Genomic DNA, 22,605 nt, shown 5'->3' with positions numbered 1-22,605 from the left:
GCAACAATTTTCAGTATCATGTGTAATGTTAAAATAAAAGGGGGATTTTTAAGATATTTTTGGAAGTGAAAGTATAATTCTGTTTCCTCCCCCAGCTGTTACAGTATGAAAAGTTAGTAAACAGCTCTCTGGAATTAAATATGTAATGGATAATGTACAGTCAGCCGGTTGTTATCACACAGTAAACTCTGACAGGGTGATCAGGACCCCAACACGAAGCGGAGGGGTCTTGTATCACCCTGAAGGGGTTTATTTTGCGATAACCGGATGACTGTACATTATCCCGCTTATTACACGGCTGCTAACCAAATCAATAAATACATGGACATAAAACATTGATTTGCGTTGAAATTATGTAATTTGAGAAGAAAGAAATCGCTGAACAGCTGAATCCATCTCCAGTTTGCGTTTGAGTTCTGTTGGTTGGTTTACTTTAAAATTACCATCTGGCTCTTCATTGTTCAGCCTGTTACAAGACTTCTTGCCAAATAAACAAATAAATGGACATGAAAAAATGATTTGCGTTTAAAGTATTTTATTAGTTTACTTAAAGGGATCACACAGAGAGCCGAGAAGCAGGAGAGACGGCTCGCAGAACCCGGATGAGCGGTCTGATACGTCTAAATTCCCGGATGTGCGGTTGTTACAGAGCAATATCTGACCACTGGATGGTGCCATTGACCAATCAGGATCGTGACTTCATACAGTATCACTCAGCAGTCTCTTGCTTCTCAGTTAATACAGGCATTTTAATTTAAATCAATATTTCATGTTTATTTATTTATAATTGAGTCCATTCAGGGTGATAAAAGATCATAATCAAACTGTCAGGGTTTATTTTGTATTACTGACTGGGTGACTGAACATTATTCCTTAGATATTTTGTTTACGACAAGAAAAGATGAGTTTTATTTATGAGTGTGCTGAGCTTGAGTGAGTCTGATCTTTTGTGTGTGTCTCGCTCTCTCTGCAGAACCTGCAGCTGCTGGGGGCCACAGCCATTGAAGACAAACTGCAAGACAAGGTCCCAGAAACCATTGAGACCCTCATGAAGGCTGACATTAAGATCTGGATCCTCACTGGAGACAAGCAGGAGACAGCTATCAACATAGGTTGGTGTAGATCGAAAAACAGACAAAAAATGTTTTGTATACATACACTAACAGCCAAAAGTCTGGGCAGACTGTTAGAAGCTGTAATATAAGGTAGTTCTGATTTGTTTAACATTTTGGTTACTACACAATTGCCACACTATAATGTGGAAAATAGTAGTAAAGAATAAATAGGTGTGTCCAAACTTTTGACTAGTGGTGTCATGTACGTTTACTGATGGCAATAGTAGAGAGAAGACAGGAAAAGATGCGGAAACGGAGAAGAAGAGGAGATAACAGGAGCCCCGACTAGAGCTTTTTGCCCATATGAGGACCACGACTCAACTTGTCAGATCATAGTCCTAAACGCAAGGTCACGGCTCCTACTTGTTTATCTTTTAAAATGTGTTTTCATGACACATCGTGTTAAAGGTGTAGTTCACCCAAAAATGAAAATTCTCTCATCATTTACTTACCCTCATGCCATCCCAGATGTGTATGACTTTCTTCTGCAGAATTCACGCAAACATTTTTTGAAGAATATCTCAGCTCTGTAGGTTCATACAATGCAGGTAAATGGTGACCAAAACTTTGAAGCTCAACAAAGCAGATAAAAGTCATCCATATGACTAGTGGTTTAATCCATATCTTCAGAAGTGGTCCAATCGGTTTTTGGTGAGAACAGACCAAAATGTAACTCCATTTTCAAAGTCGCCTTGCCGACCATAATTTCAAGCTTGATTACAATTCCTAGTGCCATTTAGCACTCTGCGCATCTGTCTATTACTAGGAAGTGTAATTGAGCTTGAAATCATGATTTTGTCTATAGACTGCAAAGATGAACCCTGAAAAAGGAGTTATATTTTGGTCTGTTCTCACCCAAAACTGATTAGATAGTTTTAGAAGACATTTATTGAACTACTGGAGTTAAATTGTATGCTGCCTTTTGTGTGCTATTTGGAGCTTCAAAGTTATGGTCAGCATTCACTTGCATTGTATGGACCTACAGAGCTGAAATATTTTTCTAAAAATCTTTGTGTTCTGAAGAAGAATGAAAGTCATACACATCTGGGATGGCCTGAGGGTGAGTAAATGATGAGGGAATTTTCATTTTTGGGTGAACTATTCTTTTAAAAAATGTCTTTTTATTTCATATTTTCATTTGTTTCAGTTCTCTTTGGTTATCATGCAAGTTGTCAATTTGTTAGAAAAGGTGCATTTTATTATACATTTTTGCTGATATATTGACATTTACCAGTGGGGTTTTGCTTTGCCTAATTTAAATGATCAAAAATATACACGTTCCTTCCCAGACCTCTCTTTTTTCACACTCAAACAAACACACACCATCCTGATTGGCTTTCGCACAGGTACGGGGTGTTTGGTTTCTTTTCTCATCCGAAAGCTGATGCAATGCACGTGTCCCTGACCTACTCGGCTCTAATCTGTCCCCCCACCTCCACCAGCTCTCAAAACAGACCAGGGTCCCCCTCCCATCTCCCTGTGATGTGGCATCTCCTTTTAACCAGACAGCTGCACAGCTACGAATGTGGCTTTCAAACGGGCCTCACTTGAAAAGCTATGGTCAGAAAAACAGATCCTAGATGAGTGTAGTCTGTGGCCACCTACCAGCACTGATCCTGAATCAGCCCATTGTGCCCACTGAGCAGCTGTGCAGGGGCTTGAAAACGTACCCGCTCAGAAGGGGAGGTATTTTACTGGACCTCCTCTTGGCCGAGGCGCACTGTAAAATACAGACGGCCATCTCAGTATTTACTTTGTATTTTTACTTTTTCAACTGTTTTTTTGTTTGTTTGTTTGTTTTGTGTGTGTGTTTTTGTGTGTGGAAAATGAATATGGATGCCTTCTACAAGAGCAGAGATGAGAGTCACCCAGTTAGCACTGATTACAAAATACATTGCAAACACCTGAGGTCTGAGGTGACCACAAGGCAGAGAACGGTGAAGTGCTGAAATGTTTTACAATTCTTTGTTGCACTTGTAAAGGCTCATTTTAAATCAGAATTTGGCTCTGGTTGGAGCAAAGTCCCTTTCAGCAGACAATACTCTTGGTAAAAGCCCCGGCTGATATTTTCTATGTACATTAGGTAATAAAGTGATTCTCATTAAACCTGTCAATAAGATGTCAAGATGTCCTGGTATATGTATATAAGGAATTTATATATAAATATAAGTATAAATACAAAATATAAATATATTTTTATTAAAAAATAAAAATAAATAAATACATGCATTTTTTTTCTTTTTCTTTTTTTAATCTGTGAAAAAGTAAAGGCAGTACAATGTTTGTGCTACTATGGTGTATAAATACTTTACAATGAGAATGTAGTAATGACCATCTTTTTCGCATTGCAGTAATGAGATTTGGGGGGTAAAATGTGTCTTGGAAATAATGTCACAATGTAAAAAAATTAAGTCTCTAAGATTTGGCTCAAAAATAGGCTTTATTGTCTATATGCAAAATATTATTACTTGTTTGCTTGTTTTGATTTTGGAGTAAAATAGGACCAGGATTTCCTTAACAGGTTTTGTGAGAATCACCCAATTTAGGCAGCTCTGTTGTACTTGAATGAAGAAAGACTAAAAGATTTGAAAAACATTTTAAATCAGTAATAACTTTAGGTCTAGTTTTGTTTTTTTTTTTTTTTTGTTTTTTTTTAACAATAAAATAACATGAAATGAAAAGAATTTAAAAAAGAAGGGGAAAAAGGTCAGAGACATTTTTAGTAGTGGGCTCTTTTAACTGAAAGGTGAGACTATACCATTTAGTCTCCATATTGAGCAATTTCTCCTTTTCATTTTTTCTACGAGGGGTCCGTCTCCTCCCCATATACTGTCTCTGGTTTGACCCGTAACTCATATAATATAAGGATTCAGACTAATGGACCACACAGTGCCACACAGTGAAATTTGGCTCATTTGTAGCCACATAAGGGAAAAAAATTTACGAAAATTATGTTTTTCACTTTTAAAACATGACCATATATTAACACCACAGCAAGTTTATAAATGTATGGTTTCTTCATTTCCCACAGTTGTGCTCTCCAAAATTGCATGACAAACTATCAGAAGTGAATTGAACCGCTGCCCTAGCACTGTGAAGTCAATCTTAGTTTAATCTGGGGTTAGCAGGCACTTAGAGCTGTTTGGCCTCCTCTCTCACAGAGTAAATTAAACTGCTCCAGTTCTCTCCACACTAGCCCTCTGATTGCCTTATTAATGTATCAGACCATTAAGCAGGGAGTTGGACCGAAGACAGGCGAGCTAGCCACGCTGTGTGGCTACTGCCACGCTGGGTAGCTACTGCTGCGCTGTTGCTCCTGGCCACTGGGTGCCACTGAAAAAACTCAAGAGATTAAAGCCCAAACAAACAGCATGCGGCCAACACAAACAACTCAACATGCCCTCTTCTAACCCAAAGCCACTGCCAAGAGACTGAGTGAAAACCCACCCTGCTGCAGCATGGAGCCAATGCAACCTCTGTGTGCGACCTCGATGCCCACTTTCCCGATTCATATTGAATTTTGCTGCATCATGCAAGTGTCTCAGTGTAAATTCACCAAGTCTAGCAAGGGGTTTTCAGTTCCAGCAGGTTGGAGATTGATGGTTAGGTGAGGTGAGGCTGCTTGTGGTCAGAATAAGGCTGAGGAAATGCGTCAAGATTCTGGTCGCTGTTAGGATACCAAAGCAGACGGTTTTCCACACAGACGGGAGACATGGGTGAATATGCAAGTTTGCGAACAGTAACAGGAATGACAGGACTGGAACGAATTTACAGGAATGAATTACATTTTTTTTTCTCTTCCAGGTGAAATTTCTTTGCAACTAACGTTACCAAATGTAATTACAAAAATAATGTTTTCAATGTGTTTGAGGTGTCCCAAACACTCTTCCCATCTCAGTAGTGGCGGCAGTTTTGGATGGGCCAGAAAATTGGACAGTAGAGATAGATTGTAAATGTTTAAAACTGAAACAGAAATGTATTAAATGCTAAACATGCATTGTTAGATTTATAAAACAAGTAATTAAACTCTCTGCATGTGAAAACTGGAGGTTACATTAACTGCCATAAAAAAAAACCTAGCACATCAGTTTTCATTTTCTCCACCTTTTACGTTTTATATATTTAAGGCTTCACTCACTATTTGGTTGTCCCATGGTTGAAGAAAATGTATGTAATGGGTAAAGTTAATATACAGTATGCAGGCTAAGAATTTTAATTAAAGTATCTATGTAAAGACAAAGACACATGCCATTTAATACACAGTAATTACTATACATAACTTCTCTGATTGGGCAATTTGTTGATCTTTTCCCCTCACTCCTAATTCTAGTGTCTGTGTCATTTTTCTACTGATTTACACACACACACACACACACACACACACACACACACACACATATATACACACACAGAGCTCCTCAAGGACACCACTCCCCAAACACTGAGGTGTCGGAAACCCATTAAAAACAAATGGACTTGTTCAGTCTTTTTATATTGTATAGACACATCCTGATGGGTGATGAGAATGAGAATAAGCTTTATTGCCAAATATGCTTACACATACAAGGAATTTGTCTTGGTGACAGAAGCTTCCAGTGCACAAACAATTCAACAACAAGACAGAGATAAAAAAAATAGTATAAAAATAAAAAGCGAATAGAAAATAAAAGTATCTATATAGAAATACACAATAAGAAGAAATTGGTACTTTTATTCACCAAAGTGACATTCAACTCATCACAATGTATAGTCAGGACATTAATAACATGAAAAATTACTATTACAATTTGAAAGAAATGTTCAGAACTTCTTAAACTACTTCAAAGTGTTTTCATAAAAAAAATCCTCCACGTGCAGCAATGACAGCTTTGCAGATCTTTGGCATTCCAGCTGTCAGTTTGTCCAGATACTCAGGTGACATTTCACCCCACGCTTCCTGTAGCACTTGCCATAGATGTGGCTGTCTTGTCGGGCACTTCTCATGCACCTTACAGTCTAATTGATCCCACAAAATCTCAATGGGGTTAAGATTCATAACACTCTTCCAATTATCTGTTGTCCAATGTCTGTGTTTCTTTGCCCACTCTAAGCTTTTCTTTTTCTGTTTCAAAAGTGGCTTTTTCTTTGCAATTCTTCCCATAAGGCCTGCACCTCTGAGTCTTCTCTTTACTGTTGTACATGAAACTGGTGTTGAGCGGGTAGAATTCAATTAAGATATCCTCTTGTTTAGTTGCATCTGGCTTTCCACATCTCTTTCTGTTCTTGTTAGAGCCAGTTGTCCTTTGTCTTTGAAGACTGTAGTGTACACCTTTGTATGAAATCTTCAATTTTTTGGCAAATGCAAGCATTGTATAGCCTTCATTCCTCAAAACAATGATTGGCTGATGAGTTTCTAGAGAAAGCTGTTTCTTTTTTGCCATTTTTGGCCTAATATTGACTTTAACACATGCCAGTCTATTGCATACTGTGGCAACTCAAAGACAAAGACGATGTTAAGCTTCATTTAACAAACCAAATAGCTTTCAGCTGTGTTTGATGTAATGGCAAGTGATTTTCTAGTACCAAATTAGCAATTTAGCATGATTACACAAGGTGTAGGAGTGATGGCTGCTGGAAATGGGGCCTGTCTAGATTTGATCAAAAATGACTTTTTTCAAATAGTGATGGTGCTGTTTTTCACATCAGTTATGTCCTGACTATACTTTGTGATCACAGTATGAATGCCACAGTTGCATTAAAGTACCAATTTCCTTCTGAATCTGCGAAATTTGTACATTAAACTTTTGGCCATCGGTTGGGGGGGGGTGGGTGGGTGGGTGGATGTGTGTGTGTGTGTATACTGCATATATATATATATATATATATATATGTATATATAATATACAGTTGTGCTCAAAAGTTTGCATACCCTGGCAGAAATTGTGAAATGTTGGCATTGATTTTGAAAATATGACTGATCATGCAAAAAAAAAAAAAAAACTATATTTTATTTAAGGATAGTGATCATATGAAGCCATTTATCATCACATAGTTGTTTGGCTCCTTTTTAAATCATAATGATAACAGAAATCACCCAAATGGCCCTGATCAAAAGTTTACATACCCTTGAATATTTGGCCTTGTTACACACACACAAGGTGACACACACAGGTTTAAATGGCAATTAAAGGTTAATTTCCCACACCTGTGGCTTTTTAAATTGCATTTAGTGCCTGTGTATAAATTGTCAATGAGTTTGTTAGCTCTCACGTGGATGCATTGAGCAGGCTAGATACTGAGCCATGGGGAGCAGAAAAGAACTGTCAAAAGACCTGCGTAACAAGGTAATGGAACTTTATAAAGATGGAAAAGGATATAAAAAGATATCCAAAGCCTTGAAAATACCAGTCAGTATTGTTCAATCACTTAAGAAGTGGAAAATTCGGGGAATCTCTTGATACCAAGCCAAGGTCAGGTAGACCAAGAAAGATTTCAGCCACAACTGCCAGAAGAATTGTTTGGGATACAAAGAAAAACTCACAGGTAACCTCAGGAGAAATACAGGCTGCTCTGGAAAAAGACATTGTGGTTGTCATATGACAATTCTTGAACAAAAATGAGCTGCATGGTCGAGTTGCCAGAAAGAAGCCTTTACTGCGCCAATGCCACAAAAAAGCCCGATTGCAATATGCCCGACAACAACTTGACACGCGAGGGGTCAGCAAGGCCTATAGTGAAAAGAATACCATCCCCACTATGAAATATGGTGGTGGCTTACTGATGTTTTGGGGGTGTGTGAGCTCTAAAGGCCCGAGGAATCTTGTGACAATTGATGGCAAGATGAATGCAGCATGTTATCAGAAAATACTGGCAGACAATTTGCATTCTTCTGCACAAAAGCTGTGCATGGGATGCTCTTGGACTTTCCAGCATGACAATGACCCTAAGCACAAGGCCTAGTTGACCCTCCTGTGGTTATAGCAGAAAAAGGTGAAGGTTCTGGAGTGGCCATCACAGTCTCCTGACCTTAATATCATCGAGCCACTCTGGGGAGATCTCAAACGTGCGGTTCATGCAAGACGACCAAAGACTTTGCATGACCTGGTGGCATTTTGCCAAGACAACTGGGCAGCTATACCACCTGCAAGAATTTGGGGCCTCATAGACAACTATTATAAAAGACTGCACGCTGTCATTGATGCTAAAGGGGGAAATACACAGTAATAAGAACTAAGGGAATGCAGACTTTTAAATAGGGGTCATTTCATTTTTTTTCACTGTTGCCATGTTTTGTTTTATGATTGTGCCATTCTGTTATAACCTACAGTTGAATATGAATCCCATAAGAAATAAAAGAAATGTGTTTTGCCTGCTCACTCATGTTTTCTTTAAAAATGGTACATATATTACCAATTCTCCAAGGGTATGCAAACTTTTGAGCACAACTGTGTGTGTGTGTGTGTGTGTGTGTGTGTGTGTGTGTGTATATATATATAAATATATATATATATATAATGTATGTATGTTCAAATACAAATACAAAAAATCTGTTATATACAGTGCAAGGGAATGTAATGGCAGAAGAGGTAGGATATGTTAGATAAATATAAATAGACTGAGCTGTGTATTGCACGTAATTATTGCTCAGTGGGGCCGTTATAACCGTTCATGAGATGGATAGCCTGAGGGGAAAAAACTGTTCTTGTGCCTTATGGTTCTGGTGCTCAGTGCTCTTGATGGGATGTGTCATGCTTTTAATCGTGCTGAAAGAGCCTGCTGTCATCCTTCCAGTCGGGATCTCATAAGAACAGCGAAGAGACAAGTTAAACCAGTGAGATGTGGGGGTGTTCCATTCTGGTCTGCTTTAAACTTTAATCACAGAATGTGCATTCTGCCAATTCATTTCTTTCATCCGTTGCTGTGGTTACACATTGCATATCTGTGTAATGTTGATGTATTACTGAAATACTAAGTTGCGGCGAGTCATTAGTCATTTTTCAAATGCCAAGCAAGGCGTTTTTTTTCCTCGCATCATATTGTATGTTTTCAGGCATAGTGAGAGGGTTAAGTAATGAGTTTACTTTTTTCTCTCTTATTTCTGAAGGACACTCCTGCAAGCTGCTCACGAAGAACATGGGCCTGCTAGTGATAAACGAGGACACCCTGGATGTGAGTATGGAGAATGAGATGTATGTTTATTTTAAAAAGCAGTTACACGTCACCGTTTGTAATGCAAGCTCTGAGGAGATGAAATGACATGGCAACTGACGGATCGCTTCAGCTCCCTCGGTACGTGAAAGCGTGTGATAAAATTCCCAGTGGAGCCCTTTTGCAAGTTACACATTTTGTTTTGGGTTTTCATCCAAAGTGTTCACCTCACAGTTCTGTCTATGCTATATTTCTCTCCCTTCTTAGAAAGAAATTGAAAGAGTGATTTGAGGCCTGTAGCAGAGAGAGGGATCAGACAGTGGGGTCCAAACGTCTGAGACCGCATTGAAAATCTAGGTTTCAAAATCGAATTTAAGTCTGGAAATAAGAGTTTTAGAATTTTCAAACATTTTTAACAAAGAAATGTTAATATATTAAATATAGAGCTATTTAAGATTCTGAACTATTTCTTGGTCAAAAATTAAGCAAATCTGTGATATTGACATAGTTGTAGTTCAACAAAAAACGAAAATTCTGTCATCATTTACTCAACCTCATGTCAGAGAGATTTAGAAGAATATACCAATCACTTTTTATGCAATAACCATTATTGGGGACTGGAGCTTTCGCTTCAAAAGGACTTTTAAAGGTGTCATAAAAGTGGTCCATACTTATGTTTAGGTTAACTATTTTTGTACAAAAGCACACAAAATGCTCTTTAGAGCATTCTCAAATCATGCTGGACAACATGGATCATCAGGTTTTGTACAATCTTGTGGAGTCCATGCTAGTTTGAGCATATACTGTCATTTTTGAGTGTATACTGTAATTAAAGCAAAAGGGGGACATAACACATACTAAAAAAAAGCTGAGACGTGTTTAATTTATTTATGTATTTATTTTTATTTTTTAAATCAACTTTTTATTTAAAGCTACACTATGTAAGATTTTTTTTTTTTGTTAGAAATGAACAAAATTGGGGGGCCTGGGTAGCTCAGCAAGTAAAAACGCTGACTACCACACCTGGAGTCGCAAGTTTGAATCCAGGGTGTGCTGAGTGACTCCAGTCAGGCTTCCTAAGCAACCAACTGGCCTGGTTGCTAGGGTGGGTAGAGTCACATTGGGTTAACCTCCTTGTGGTCACCATAATGTGGTTCTCGCTCTCGGTGGGGCACGTGGTGAGTTGTGCGTGGATGCCGCGGAGAATAGCGTGAAGCCTCCACACACGCTATGTGTCCACGGTAACGCACTCAACAAGCCACGTGATGAGATGCGCGGATTGACTGTCTCAGACGTGGAGGCAACTGAGATTCTTCCTCTGCCACCCAGATTGAGGCGAGTCACTACGCCACCATGAGGACTTAGAGCGCACTGGGAATTAGGCATTCCAAATTGGGGAGAAAAAAAGAAAATGAACAAAATTTCATTAATGAACAAGTACACCAACAATCCAAACCATGTATTTGCCTTCACTATGGTAAGCCTATAATAATGATTTTTATTTTAGAGCTGTCAGGATGGATTTGGCGGGAAATTGTATACTTCTGTCATTTGTCCGTGCCTGTTTACCTCATGTCCGTAAATAAAGAAAAGAAGGTCCAGCTATACAGCACGTGGATATGTGCGGTGATAGGTGTGGTAGTAGTTTGAAGCTGAAAGCTTGTAGCTGCCATACATGAACAACATTGACCATGGATCATTCAAAAAAGCAACCCTCTGGGCAATCACCTGTTTTTAAAATAAAGAAACCTTGAACCGAAAAGAGTCTACAAGTAAAAAGGGAAAGCGACAGAGCCCGTAATAAAACACGAAACTACATCGGATTGGCTTTTAAGAGATGGCAACATCTCTGAGATCTGAAAGGATTTAAAACCGACCCAGAGATGGAGTTTTTCTTCCTCAACAGGTAAGATATTTTATTGTACCAATAGTTAGCCAGGTAGCTTTCTTAGCGCGGTAGTTCATTAGATAGTGTTAGCCACTCTAATAGACCATTTTATTATGGATTGTGGTACTGCAGTGCTTTCAATGTATTTTTCGAGGAAGGACAATGGAAAAAAATAACTTTATGCTGGTAACAACGCTAATCTTTAAAGCGGTTACTATCTTAGTCTATTTGCCTGCTAGCTAAGTTATAATTTCCACCGTTTGCACCGTTTGACTTTGCCTGATATAGCTAGCATTCGTTATGTCTAATGTCATCGTTGTAATGCTATTTATTTTAAAACAATTGTTTTCAATAAGTCAAAACAACATGGCAAGATATGCTACTTATCTGCTCATATTTTTCAGATATCCATCTTTTTCTTTTCGCTATTTATATATTTTATTTTGTTAGGGGAGGGGGCGAGTTTTATTGTCGTTTTTGTCATTTGCTCTGATAAGATGATCACCTTTAACCATGGTTACACCGATACTCCTCAAACCATCAGATTTATCCACTCAGAAAGGCAGAGCCGGAGCACATCTCACATAATTACCAAAACAGTGTTCATCCACAAGTAACTTGCAGTTTTATTCTTCAACCGCTAGAGGGCCAAAAGTTACATAGTGTAGCTTTAAATATCTATGCCCGAATCACAGCTGATATTCACTACAGCAGCAGTGTTGCTCATGTGAAATGGCTTAAATGTTTTATTAATTCATTAATATTGATTTTATAAATAAAGTTAAATATTTAATTTTGTTATTACATTTATTATTTGAAGGAAAAAAAGAAAAAAAAAGAAGCTTTTTTACTAATGGTCTCGACTTTTGGACCACACTGCAGTTGCACAGCATGTTGTCATTTAAGAGAGTGTAAGGGGTCGTGTACTTAGAGGAAGGGTTTGGGACCCTCTTTTATACATGCACAGTACAGGCCAATAACTCCCTGATGGGGAATCTCTGTTGACTATGCAATGCAAAGCCATCTGCTTTGAAAGAAGGAAATCATTTGAAACACACACCCTACAGGTCAGCTGGCCCCTGCAAGGAGGGTCTTGTCTGTTTTCTGTGGATGTTAAGGGCTCTAGAAACCATTTTCAAATGACTCTCACACATGCAGCGGTACCCCCGATCCGGTGGAGTGCGTCCCACTGCGAGGGGGTGGGGTTTAGGTGATGACTGACGGCCCTCAGTCTGTCAAACAGCCGTTTAGCATGATAGATGAAGCAAAGGAAAAAGAGGAGAGAAAAGAGAGACGCACTCCATAAAGCAGACAGCTGCTGTTTGAAATGTCAGTGCCCGCTCTCCAATGCATATGCACAGAATTCAAGCAACACACTAAAAGAAAACAAGGAGGAATTCTCTCTCCACAGCTTAGTGCTCGGACGTCCAGCAGTGGTGGGAAATGCCTTGCTCTCGCATTGCAAGTAAACACACTGGAACAGTATGCCTTCTTTACCTTAGTTTCTTTTCTAGTCCTTTGTGTTTAAAGGAATGGTTCAATGAAAATGCTGTCATCATTTACTCAGCCGCATGTTGTTCCAACCTCATATTATTGTCTTTTACGTTTTTCATACAATTCATACAATCCACTTTTCCAGTTTTCCCTACAATTAAACTGAATGATACTTTATAATGCCAGGAGAAAAATGACAAAGTATCACAAAAGTAGTCCATGCTACTTGTGAACTATATTCCCTGATAATCTTGCCCTCTGCTACAAGTTTGACGTCATGGCGTTTCGCTTGTAGCTATCTTATGGCTTCATATAACTTGGAATAAAGTTGTGTGGACTAATTTTATGATGCTTTTTTTTTCTTTTTGGAGCTTGGCATTATAAATCACCATCCATTTTGTTGTATGGAAAAGAGCAGGCTTGATATTCTGCAGTCTCCTTTTGTGTTTAAAGGAAGAAAGTCATTAAATTCTTAAATGTATATAAAATTATTTTTGGGTGAACTATCCTTTAACAGATGAAAACATGTAAGGAAAGACTAGATGAATGAAGGAGGCCACTCATCCACCCCAGATAGAGGGGTCTGGGGTCTCCTCCAGATGTTGGAAAGGGGCTGATTATCTCAGTGGAGGGAAATGCAAGACACTATGGGAAGGGTCAAAAAACAGTGACTCAATAATCACATTAAATATGCGGCAGACCGAAGTCCCTTCTGCTGCTCGCACATGAAATAGAGCTATAGTGTACAGAAAAGCCCAGATAACGGAGAGAATGGAGAGATTGTGTGGAAGAGTACAAAGAATGAATGAAATGGAGCTGAAAATAGAGACACTGAAGAGCGCAGAACACTGTCTTTAAATAAGGGACACTTGTAATGTTTCATGGTTTCTTACTTCAAAAATGGTTGTAATTCAGTTTTAAAAACTGCTTAAGCTAGTCTAGACTAGTTTAGTTGGCCTCCTGGCCAAGACAGGCTGGTGGAGACCAGCTCATTAGTTGGTTTCCTCAATGGGGACATGATTCCACACACTCTTTTAAGGTGTTCACATCAACAACGATTTAATCACAGGAGGTTGCCAAGTCATGTACTATTGGTTACTAATGGGCATTCTTACTAGACTGCAGCATCCATCTGTGTCATGAAATGGCTTGTGTGAACTTCATTGGTAGTGGTCACCACATGGCATCGCTAAGCGTTTGCATGAAGTTGAACACTGTCGCTGATGTTGCCTCAAAACGGCAACTCTCATGAGCTCTTTCTGGAAGTGAAGGATTTCTTCATCAATACAAATCGCTGTAATCATGAACACCTCTTAAAGGGTTAGTTCACCTAAACATGAAAATCCTCTCATGATTTACTTACCTTTAAGCCATCCCAGATGTGTATGGCTTTCCTTCTTCAGCAGAACTGAAATGAAGATTTTTATAAGCAGATTTCTGCTCAGTTTGTCCATACAATGCATGTAAATGGGTGCCATCAGGCTGCTGGCTGTTTGGTGGTCCAAAAGTCATATTTAGGCAGCATAAAAGTAATCCACATGACTTCAGTCGATCAATTAATGTCTTCAGAAGCAAATTGATAGGTTTGTGTAAAAAAGAAATAGATAATTACAACTTTATTCACTTCTGGATCTAGAGAGCTGAAATATTTGAATATAAATTTTTGAATATAAAAATCTTAATTTGTGTTCTGCAGAAGATCAAGTCTAACTCTTTTCTCTTATTTTGTCTCATTGAATGTCTTATTTCACTCAGAAATATGCCAGATAAAAGAAGTAAAATGGCTTCGAAACCCATTTTATTTTGACTTGAGTAAAAAGCTGGATCTTTCCTGTTAAATGTTTGCCCAAAAAAAACAAAAACAAACTGGGACATTTAGTTCGTTAGCAACTGTTTTGTTGTTGTTGTTAGCGACAAGCATATTCGCTCAAACTTCCATAGCTGGACAGTTGATTCTGTCAATCATTAGTGCGCAAGTGAACGTCTGTCTAAAGTATTAATATACATGTTCGTGAGTGTACAGTATGCACTTGCAGTCTTCTATCTTTCATGTCTTCATTCCATGACACATGTAAGCCATCCTACAGATCCTTCCACTCTGTGTTTATAATGTCAGATTTCACATGCCTCAATCCAGGCATCCCTATAAAAGGATTTCCTAAGTGTCTAAATCAGCTGTTATCTGCTGGATCTTGGCAGCAAATGGAAGCGCTGATGTTCTGTATGTCCTAACTGCTGCCTTCTGCACACTTGCAAACCAAACACTCTTGAGTCATCAAGATCCAGTTTGCTAACACAGCCATAACACGGAGGCCTGTTTGGAGTCTTGTACATGTACAGATCCCTTACCGGGGATGGACGCCCAATTTCTTACAGCTGCACCTTTCTTTCTCTGAAACCTGAGGCCTTTCTCCCTCTAAACCCATGACTCCTCTCTCTAAATATTTCCTTTGAGCTTGGGTTTCAGAGCCTTGTTATGCCAGCAGAGGTTTGGTTGGTCCCCAAGGTGTAATCTCACTGCCCTTAGGCGTCTGCCCCCCAAACACACACATACACACACATACAGTCCCCCTCCTGGTGTATTTTGGGCAGTTTAGTGGCAATCTGCAGCATAGATCTGTGTTAATGCTTTTCAGTTTAACAGAGTTACAATTAGCTATGGTAAGTTCTCCTCACACGTGTTAAGGGCCCAACCGGATCTTGGAAATGGCATTCAATTCTGTACGGCAGCGGCCAGAAACTTAGAACTAAAGTATACTTAGGTTTTCTGCACAGTGCCACATCTCGTGCACAGTGTGTGTGATGCAAATTTTATCATCAGCGCAGTATGTATGCATGGACTGTTTGCGTGCAACCCATTTTTTCTAGATAGTACATGCTTGCGCACAGATGTGGACCATACTAAAGCATATCAGAAATCATTCTTAGAACGCATGCATCTTTACATGCTCTTGGTCAAAAAAAAAACAAAAAAGTGTACTTTGAAGGGCTCAACAGTGCTTGAGACATAATGTCATGCAGAAAACCGAAGTATACTTTTGCCTTAACTTTGTATGCATGAATGCTTGACCAACACATTGCAAGTGCTGTCCTGTTGTACATAGTTGATATCTTGCATTTTTGTGACGATAAAAAACCTCTGTACTCAAGAGGGCGATAGAATTACCTTCATATGGCTGTGCAATTAAACTGAATGTGTAATTATTCAGGTAGCTTTAAATATGTCGAAAGTTCAGCAGACTTGTTTAGCAAGATTCTCTTCAAACCTTTGCTCCGCCATGACAAAAGCTGACATTAAAGAAAAAACTGCCAGATTTCAATGGATGATGAATTGCATTTGGACACACTGGAACGGATATAACATTTCAGGGTCTAACTCTGATGTCCTGGGTTATTTGTGAAGAACTTTGAAGACTTGCAACCCACTGTGTTAAATCCTTTAGCCTTCGATCCTGTTTGGTCTGTGTAAAGCTGCTTTTTAAAGCCGTTGTTTTAGCCCTTGGAAACTGAAGGGCTTGTTTGTGTTGTGTTTCTTTGGTGTTGTGGTCTTCACTGAGTTGGAATGTTAATCCAGAAATTATCATGGTGGACAGCTGCAGGACAGGAGCTGCAGATATTGACATGCCTGTGTTTGTTTACACACAATTCTACGAGATTTTTAGGGATTTTATCGCAAAAATGTTATAGGATGAGATGAGTCACTGGTATGCAAGTGAATGGGAGAACTCAGATTGCAAAATATGGCGGCTGAAGGAATAAAAGTTCAGCCTATTAGTTTAAATCGCCTGTTTGATGGAGATATCACCTGTTTGTTTACTCAAGGAGGTGCATGCACATTAGCTGAACCAGCCAGTAGAGTAAATTGCATGTTTTGTTTTTTTTCCTGCGTGTTATTTGAGCTTAAGAAATACAATTAAAAAATACCGTTGTTGTCAGATTTTATTGTTGATTTGAAATATGTACGTTTGTATATGTATACGAAATATGTCACATTTTAGAGATTTAAGAATTTCCCTGTTTAAATAGATTGGAGCTGTACTTGTATGATTAGTAAATGGCTGCCGTGTTACAAATATGGCCACTGAGTGACCTGACTTGCCTTGCTGCCTAGTTGGTGTGTAAAATGGTTGTCATATTTTAATGTAATCATGCTTGTGATGTCAGAATCACGATTTATGACACCTGTTTTTGCTTCACCTTCACAGACACTAACCTGATGAAAAGTTCTGCTGTGGAAATTCCTGTCTTAATTGCTTTCTGTGTCCTTTCAAAATGATTTTTTGTGTCCATCTGCTCTATTTTTTAACTGTTGCTCAGACAGATCTCTTTGTTTTTATCACAAGAATGCGTCCTGTCTTAACGGCCCCTCTCTGTCTATTTCTCCTGCTTTCTCATTTACACGCTACTGTGTTGTAGTAATGTTGTGTTTAGACCTGTGAGCCAGAAGTTTTCCCTCAACTCTTTGGATTTTGACCACTTTTATGAGTGCCCTATCGTTCCAGCACATGAGAGGCAGGAACCGTGCGACTCTTTTATGGGAAATTATATGGAGTGCAGCAGCATTCCTAATCCAAACATGGAACCATCCTCCCACACATCCCCAATCCTTACAATAACAGCCTCTTACTATGAGGTATATATTCTGCTGAAAGTACAGTTTTCGCCATTTGAAACTCATAAAAAAACAAAAAAAAAAACAACAGTCAGGTCAAGTCAAAGGTCCTAATATTTCTGTGGCCCAGTCAGTGTTGATTAAAATCTTCCAGGTTTAATCAACGCACAGATATATCCGTGGCTCCCGAGTTGAGCGCATGCAGCTGGTACAGGACATTCCTCCAAAATAACCCATAAACCCAGACGTACGCTCTCAGATTCTGTTAACACTCTCAAAGAGAGAGAGTGAATAGGGTGGTCTGCAGTTTTGCTAGTACTCGGGGTAAATTCCCATGCCGTTGTATTTCCTGGTCAGGGCCACGGAAAGGCCTTGTTCTAACAAATGAACCATCACACCCGGCTTCACCGTTGCTCTCTCCATAATGAAGCTTGCCATATGCGTGTTCTCACTTTGATGCCCCCATGCATTGACAATAAACAGATGTAAACTTTATGTGCAAAAGTGGCTGGTATTGTGCATGTGAAATTCTGTGTTATTTTTGGGTTTGATTGCATTGATATTGGCATTGAGGAAAAAGGGGAAATTATCCAAGTGTTTATGTGTGGTGTCTCATTAGATGTCAGTGAACAGATTTCTGATTTATAGCATTAAAGGTTTCCGTCAAAATGAATGGAGCATGCAGAGGAACTTCAAACATTTGTACACTGATTTTGTCAGTTGCACAATTTGGGGTGAATTCAATAAACGGTTGCACCATTTTTGCCTGTGGTATTTCAGCATAAATACCTGCATTTTATTCACTAACTGCCCACAAAAAGTGCTAAATGTGCTGGAATAGTGCTGCGCTGTATTTATATTAAGTAATTTTTTATTTTATTTATTTATTTATTTTTTTTAAACACAAACTACTTGGTACATAGTGTCAATGATTTAAAAACAGTGCACCGCTACTTCAGCACATTTAGCACGGATAGCGAATAAGATGTGGGTGTTTGTGCTGTGACTGTTTAATTAATTTTGCATTTGTGTTGCAGAAAGCTGGCAATACAAATAATTTAGTTGAAAAGTGATCATGACAACATAAGCCTAATTCATCAAATGATCGATTAGAAGATTATAGTCAGGCATATATTCCCGACGCGCCATGCAGTCTAGCGGACTTATTGCATTTTAAAGAGCTAACTGAGTTGCTTTAGTCACTGTGGTTTAGCAATGTTGTACAGTCCCAGTAAAGTGTGCCGGATTGCGGTAGCCTGCTGGATCGTCCAATACCTATCACTCAGTGAGAAACTGCACCGAGCAAGTTACTTTCAGCACCAATGTTTTGGCTGTGTTTGCGCCATTACCTGATTTTCATAATTCCTTTAGTGAATTGGGTGCTAGAACAATGTGAAAAATAAACAATACTTTTAGTGGATGCAATTCATTCTTAGTGAATTCCCCCCTTTAATTGTGTAACTGACAAAATCAGTTCATGGGGGATTTTTCTCTTTTTTTTTTTTTTTTTGCATGAAGTGTTAATCAAAACTTACCAGTTAATCTATATGTTTGTGTGCAGGGTACCAGAGAAACACTTAGCCATCTCTGTAGCTTGCTGGGAGATGCTTCGCACAAGGAAAATGAATTTGCTCTCATTATTGATGGAAAGACGCTGAAGTACGCCCTCACTTTCGGTGCCTGCCAGTACTTCCTGGACTTGGCCCTTTCCTGCAAGGCTGTGATATGCTGCAGGTACGGCCGCAGAACTGTACTGGAGACTACTGTAAAAACAAAGAAAATCAGCACTTATAACTTGTAGAATTATTCATGGTAACATGAACCCTCACAAAGTGTTATAACAAACATCACAGATCTTTTAAACCAAAATTCCAAGCAGTCCAGTTTTACTATTTATGTTTTGTTAATAATAGGGAATGAGCAACTAAAGTTTTTTATAAAATGTTCCTCCAAACGCTTAACTGAAAAAAGAGAATGAAAAAAGCTCTGATGCATCTCAAAGGTTATGGGTTCGATTCCCAGGGAAGGCACGCACTGATAAAAGAAAATGTGTTGCTTGAATCAATTAGAAGTTGCTTTAGATAAAAATGTCTGAAATGCATAAATTCAAAAATAGAATGAAAAGAAGCTCAGTTGCATGGTGCAAGCAACACAAAGGTCATTGGTTGGATTCCCAGGCACTTTATGATAAAAGGAAATATGTAGCTTGAATGCATTGTGAGTTGATTTGGATAAAAGCTTCTGCCAAATGAAATGGGAGGGAATGGAAAAAAAGCTCAGTTTTTCCAGTATCTGAGCTTAGGGAAAAAGTTAAACAATTTGCTTAAAGGAAATTGTATTTATTTTTAAATGAAATACTGGTTATATTAAAATTATTTACAATTTAATTGTGTGTTTTCCATTGTTAAACCATCAAGATATTCAGCAGTTGTGGTGCTGTCAAGCTCTGGTTTAATATTTACTGTTTCACAGGTGGGTGTTAAATATGTCTTTGTATCTTAATAACCCTTTTTACCCTCTGGGGAGCTGACGCCATCACTAGTCGTTTCTCTTCACTTAAAAAAACATCAAGTGACTGGCAGAAAATTACTGGGAAACATCACCATGCTGTTTTAGGAACAAATTACCTTCCCTTTAGGTCACAACCTTCCCAGTAAACATAATTATACTAGCTCTCAAAGCAGCAATTTACTAATGAGTGTTATTTTTTATAATAGCAGATTGTAGTAAAAATGTCAGTCAGATATAGATGAAGTTAAACTGCATGTGTGAGCAGACCAGAATGGGCCAAAAAAACTTTACACAGAGAAGGAAACACATGAGTTACCAATTGAGCATGACAAGGAACTGCCAAAAATCAGTGTCAATTTCCAGATACAACACACACCACAGGTGCCATAGCCATTATGCAATGCTTGATATAATCTAGCCGATCTGCTTTCACTCACTACGCACACACGCACAGCCACACTTATATCCTGAGGAGAACAGATTTTGACTATAGATTAATTAACATTAAACGGACTCTAGAGGTCTTCTATATTGGCGGTAATCTCCAGTTCACTTGAGAGACTTACATCACTCTACATTCATTGCTTATAGAATGACCTGTGAACTTAAGCCAGTGTTAAGCCCCGGAGGAGTCTTTCTAGCCCAAATTGAGACCTTAATATCATTTGCTGACCCAGATGCTACAACATACTGAACCCTGCAGCCAGTATACTTTTCTTCAAGCCCAAGGATACTGGGCCACAAATTTGCCAGTTTGGCCATCTAAAAGATGCAGAATATTCTGTAAGAATTTGTTGTTTTTGTGCCTGTTTGTGATTATTGGTTAATGATGTAAATTGTTATAATTGTTATAAACGATCATAAATTTTATCTGTGTGTATATACAGTTAACCGTATATATATATATATATATATATATATATATATATATATATATATATATATATATATATATATATATATATATATATATCACACACACACACACACACATATATATATATATATATATATATATATATATATATATATATATATATATATATATATATATATGCCGTATATACAGTTGAAGTCAGAAGTTTACATACACTTAGGTTGAAGTCATTAATTTTTTTAACCACTCCACAGATTTCATATTAGCAAGCTATAGTTTGGCAAGTCGTTTAGGACATCTACTTTGTGCATGACACAAGTAATTTTTCCAACAATTGTTTACAGACAGATTGTTTCACTTTTAATTGACTATATCACAATTCCAGTGGGTTAGACATTTACATTCACTAAGTTAACTGTGCCTTTAAGCAGCTTGGAAAATTCTAGAAAATGATGTCAAGCCTTTAGACAATCCTATCAGAAGCTAACTGGAGTCAATTGGAGGTGACCTCAGAAAAAAAATTGTGGACCTCCAGGAGTCTGATTTATCCTTAAGAGCAATTTAAAAACACCTTAAGGTACAGTACCATATTCATCTGTAAAAACAATAGTACGCAAGTATAAACACCATGGGACCACGCAGCCATCATACCGCTCAGGAAGGAGATGCATTCTGTCTCCTAGAGATGAACGTAGTTTGGTTCAAAAAGTGCAAATCAGTCCCAGAACAACAGCAAAGGACCTTGTGAAGATGCTGGAGGAAACAAGTATCTATATCCACAGTAAAACGAGTCCTATATCTACATAACCTGAAAGGCTGCTCAGCAAGGAAGAGAGCCAATGCTCCAAAACCGCCATAAAAAAGCCAGATTACAGTTTGCAAGTGCACATGGGGACAAAGTTCTTACTTTTTGGAGAAATTTCCTCTGGTCTGATGAAACAAAAATTTAACATTTTGGACATAATTATCATCGTTATGTTTGGAGGAAAAAGGGTGAGGCTTGCAAGCCGAAGAACACCATCCCAACCGTGAAGCATGGGGGTTGCAGCATCATGTTTTGGGGGAGCTTTAATGCAGGAGGGACTGGTGTACTTCACAAAATAGATGGCATCATGAGGAAGGAAAATTATTTGGATATATTGAAGCAACATCTCAAGACATCAGCCATGAAGTTAAAGCTCAGTCGCAAATGGGTCTTCCAAATGGACAATGACCCCAAGCATACCTCCAAAGTTGTGGCAAAATGGCTTAAGGACAGCTAATTCAAGGTATTGGAGTGGCCATCACTAAGCCCTGACCTCAATCCAATAGAAAAATTGTGGGCAAAACTGAAAAAGCGTGTGCGAGCAAGGAGGCCTACAAAAATGACTCAGTTACACCAGTTCTGTCTGGAGGAATGGGGCAAAATTCCAGCAGCTTATTGTGAGAAGCTTGTAGAAGGCTACCCAAAATGTTTGACACAAGTTAAACAATTTAAAGGCAATGCTACCAAATATTAACAAATTGTATGTAAACTTTTGACCCACTGGGAATGTGATGAAAGAAATAAAAGCTGATATAATTCATTCTCTCTACTATTATTCTGACATTTCACTTTCTTTAAAATAAAGTAGTGATCCTAACTGACCTAAGACAGGGAACGTTTTCTACGATTAAATGTCAGGAATTGTGTGTGTGTGTATATGTATATGTATATATGTATATATATGTATGTGTATATATATACATATAACAAATATTACCGTTATTATGTATAGTACTTGATTTTATCTTATTTGAACAGTGAATTTAAGTGAAAAAAAGTTGGGAGTGCTCTTATAACCTCTCTTTGTGTAGAGACATTTTAGTAGAGACATTATATCACAATTTGATAAGTGACCACAGATGTAGAGGTCACAATGGACTACCAAGAAATCAAATGGCTGTCAATATGAATTATTGGCAACAAGACAACTAACTTCAGATCTCTCTGTAGGCATCA

The 22,605-nt window shown here is 38.3% G+C and overlaps 1 protein-coding gene across 4 annotated transcripts in view; it reads left to right on the top strand.

Moving 5' to 3' along the window:
- LOC127417775 (phospholipid-transporting ATPase IA-like) overlaps positions 1-22,605 on the top strand; it is a 215,299-nt gene that overhangs the window by 129,299 nt on the left and 63,395 nt on the right. For all 4 annotated transcript variants that reach the window (XM_051657995.1, XM_051657994.1, XM_051657993.1 and 1 more), the window contains 3 exons: positions 974-1,112; positions 9,199-9,263; positions 18,798-18,970. In XM_051657995.1, coding sequence (XP_051513955.1) covers positions 974-1,112; positions 9,199-9,263; positions 18,798-18,970 — 377 coding nt within the window. The remainder of the gene's footprint in view (positions 1-973; positions 1,113-9,198; positions 9,264-18,797; positions 18,971-22,605) is intronic.

This window comes from Myxocyprinus asiaticus, chromosome 27, assembly GCF_019703515.2.
Source record: "Myxocyprinus asiaticus isolate MX2 ecotype Aquarium Trade chromosome 27, UBuf_Myxa_2, whole genome shotgun sequence".
Taxonomy (NCBI): domain Eukaryota; kingdom Metazoa; phylum Chordata; class Actinopteri; order Cypriniformes; family Catostomidae; genus Myxocyprinus; species Myxocyprinus asiaticus.
Note: the sequence above shows the minus strand (reverse complement) of the source record. Positions and strands in the feature narration are given on the sequence as shown.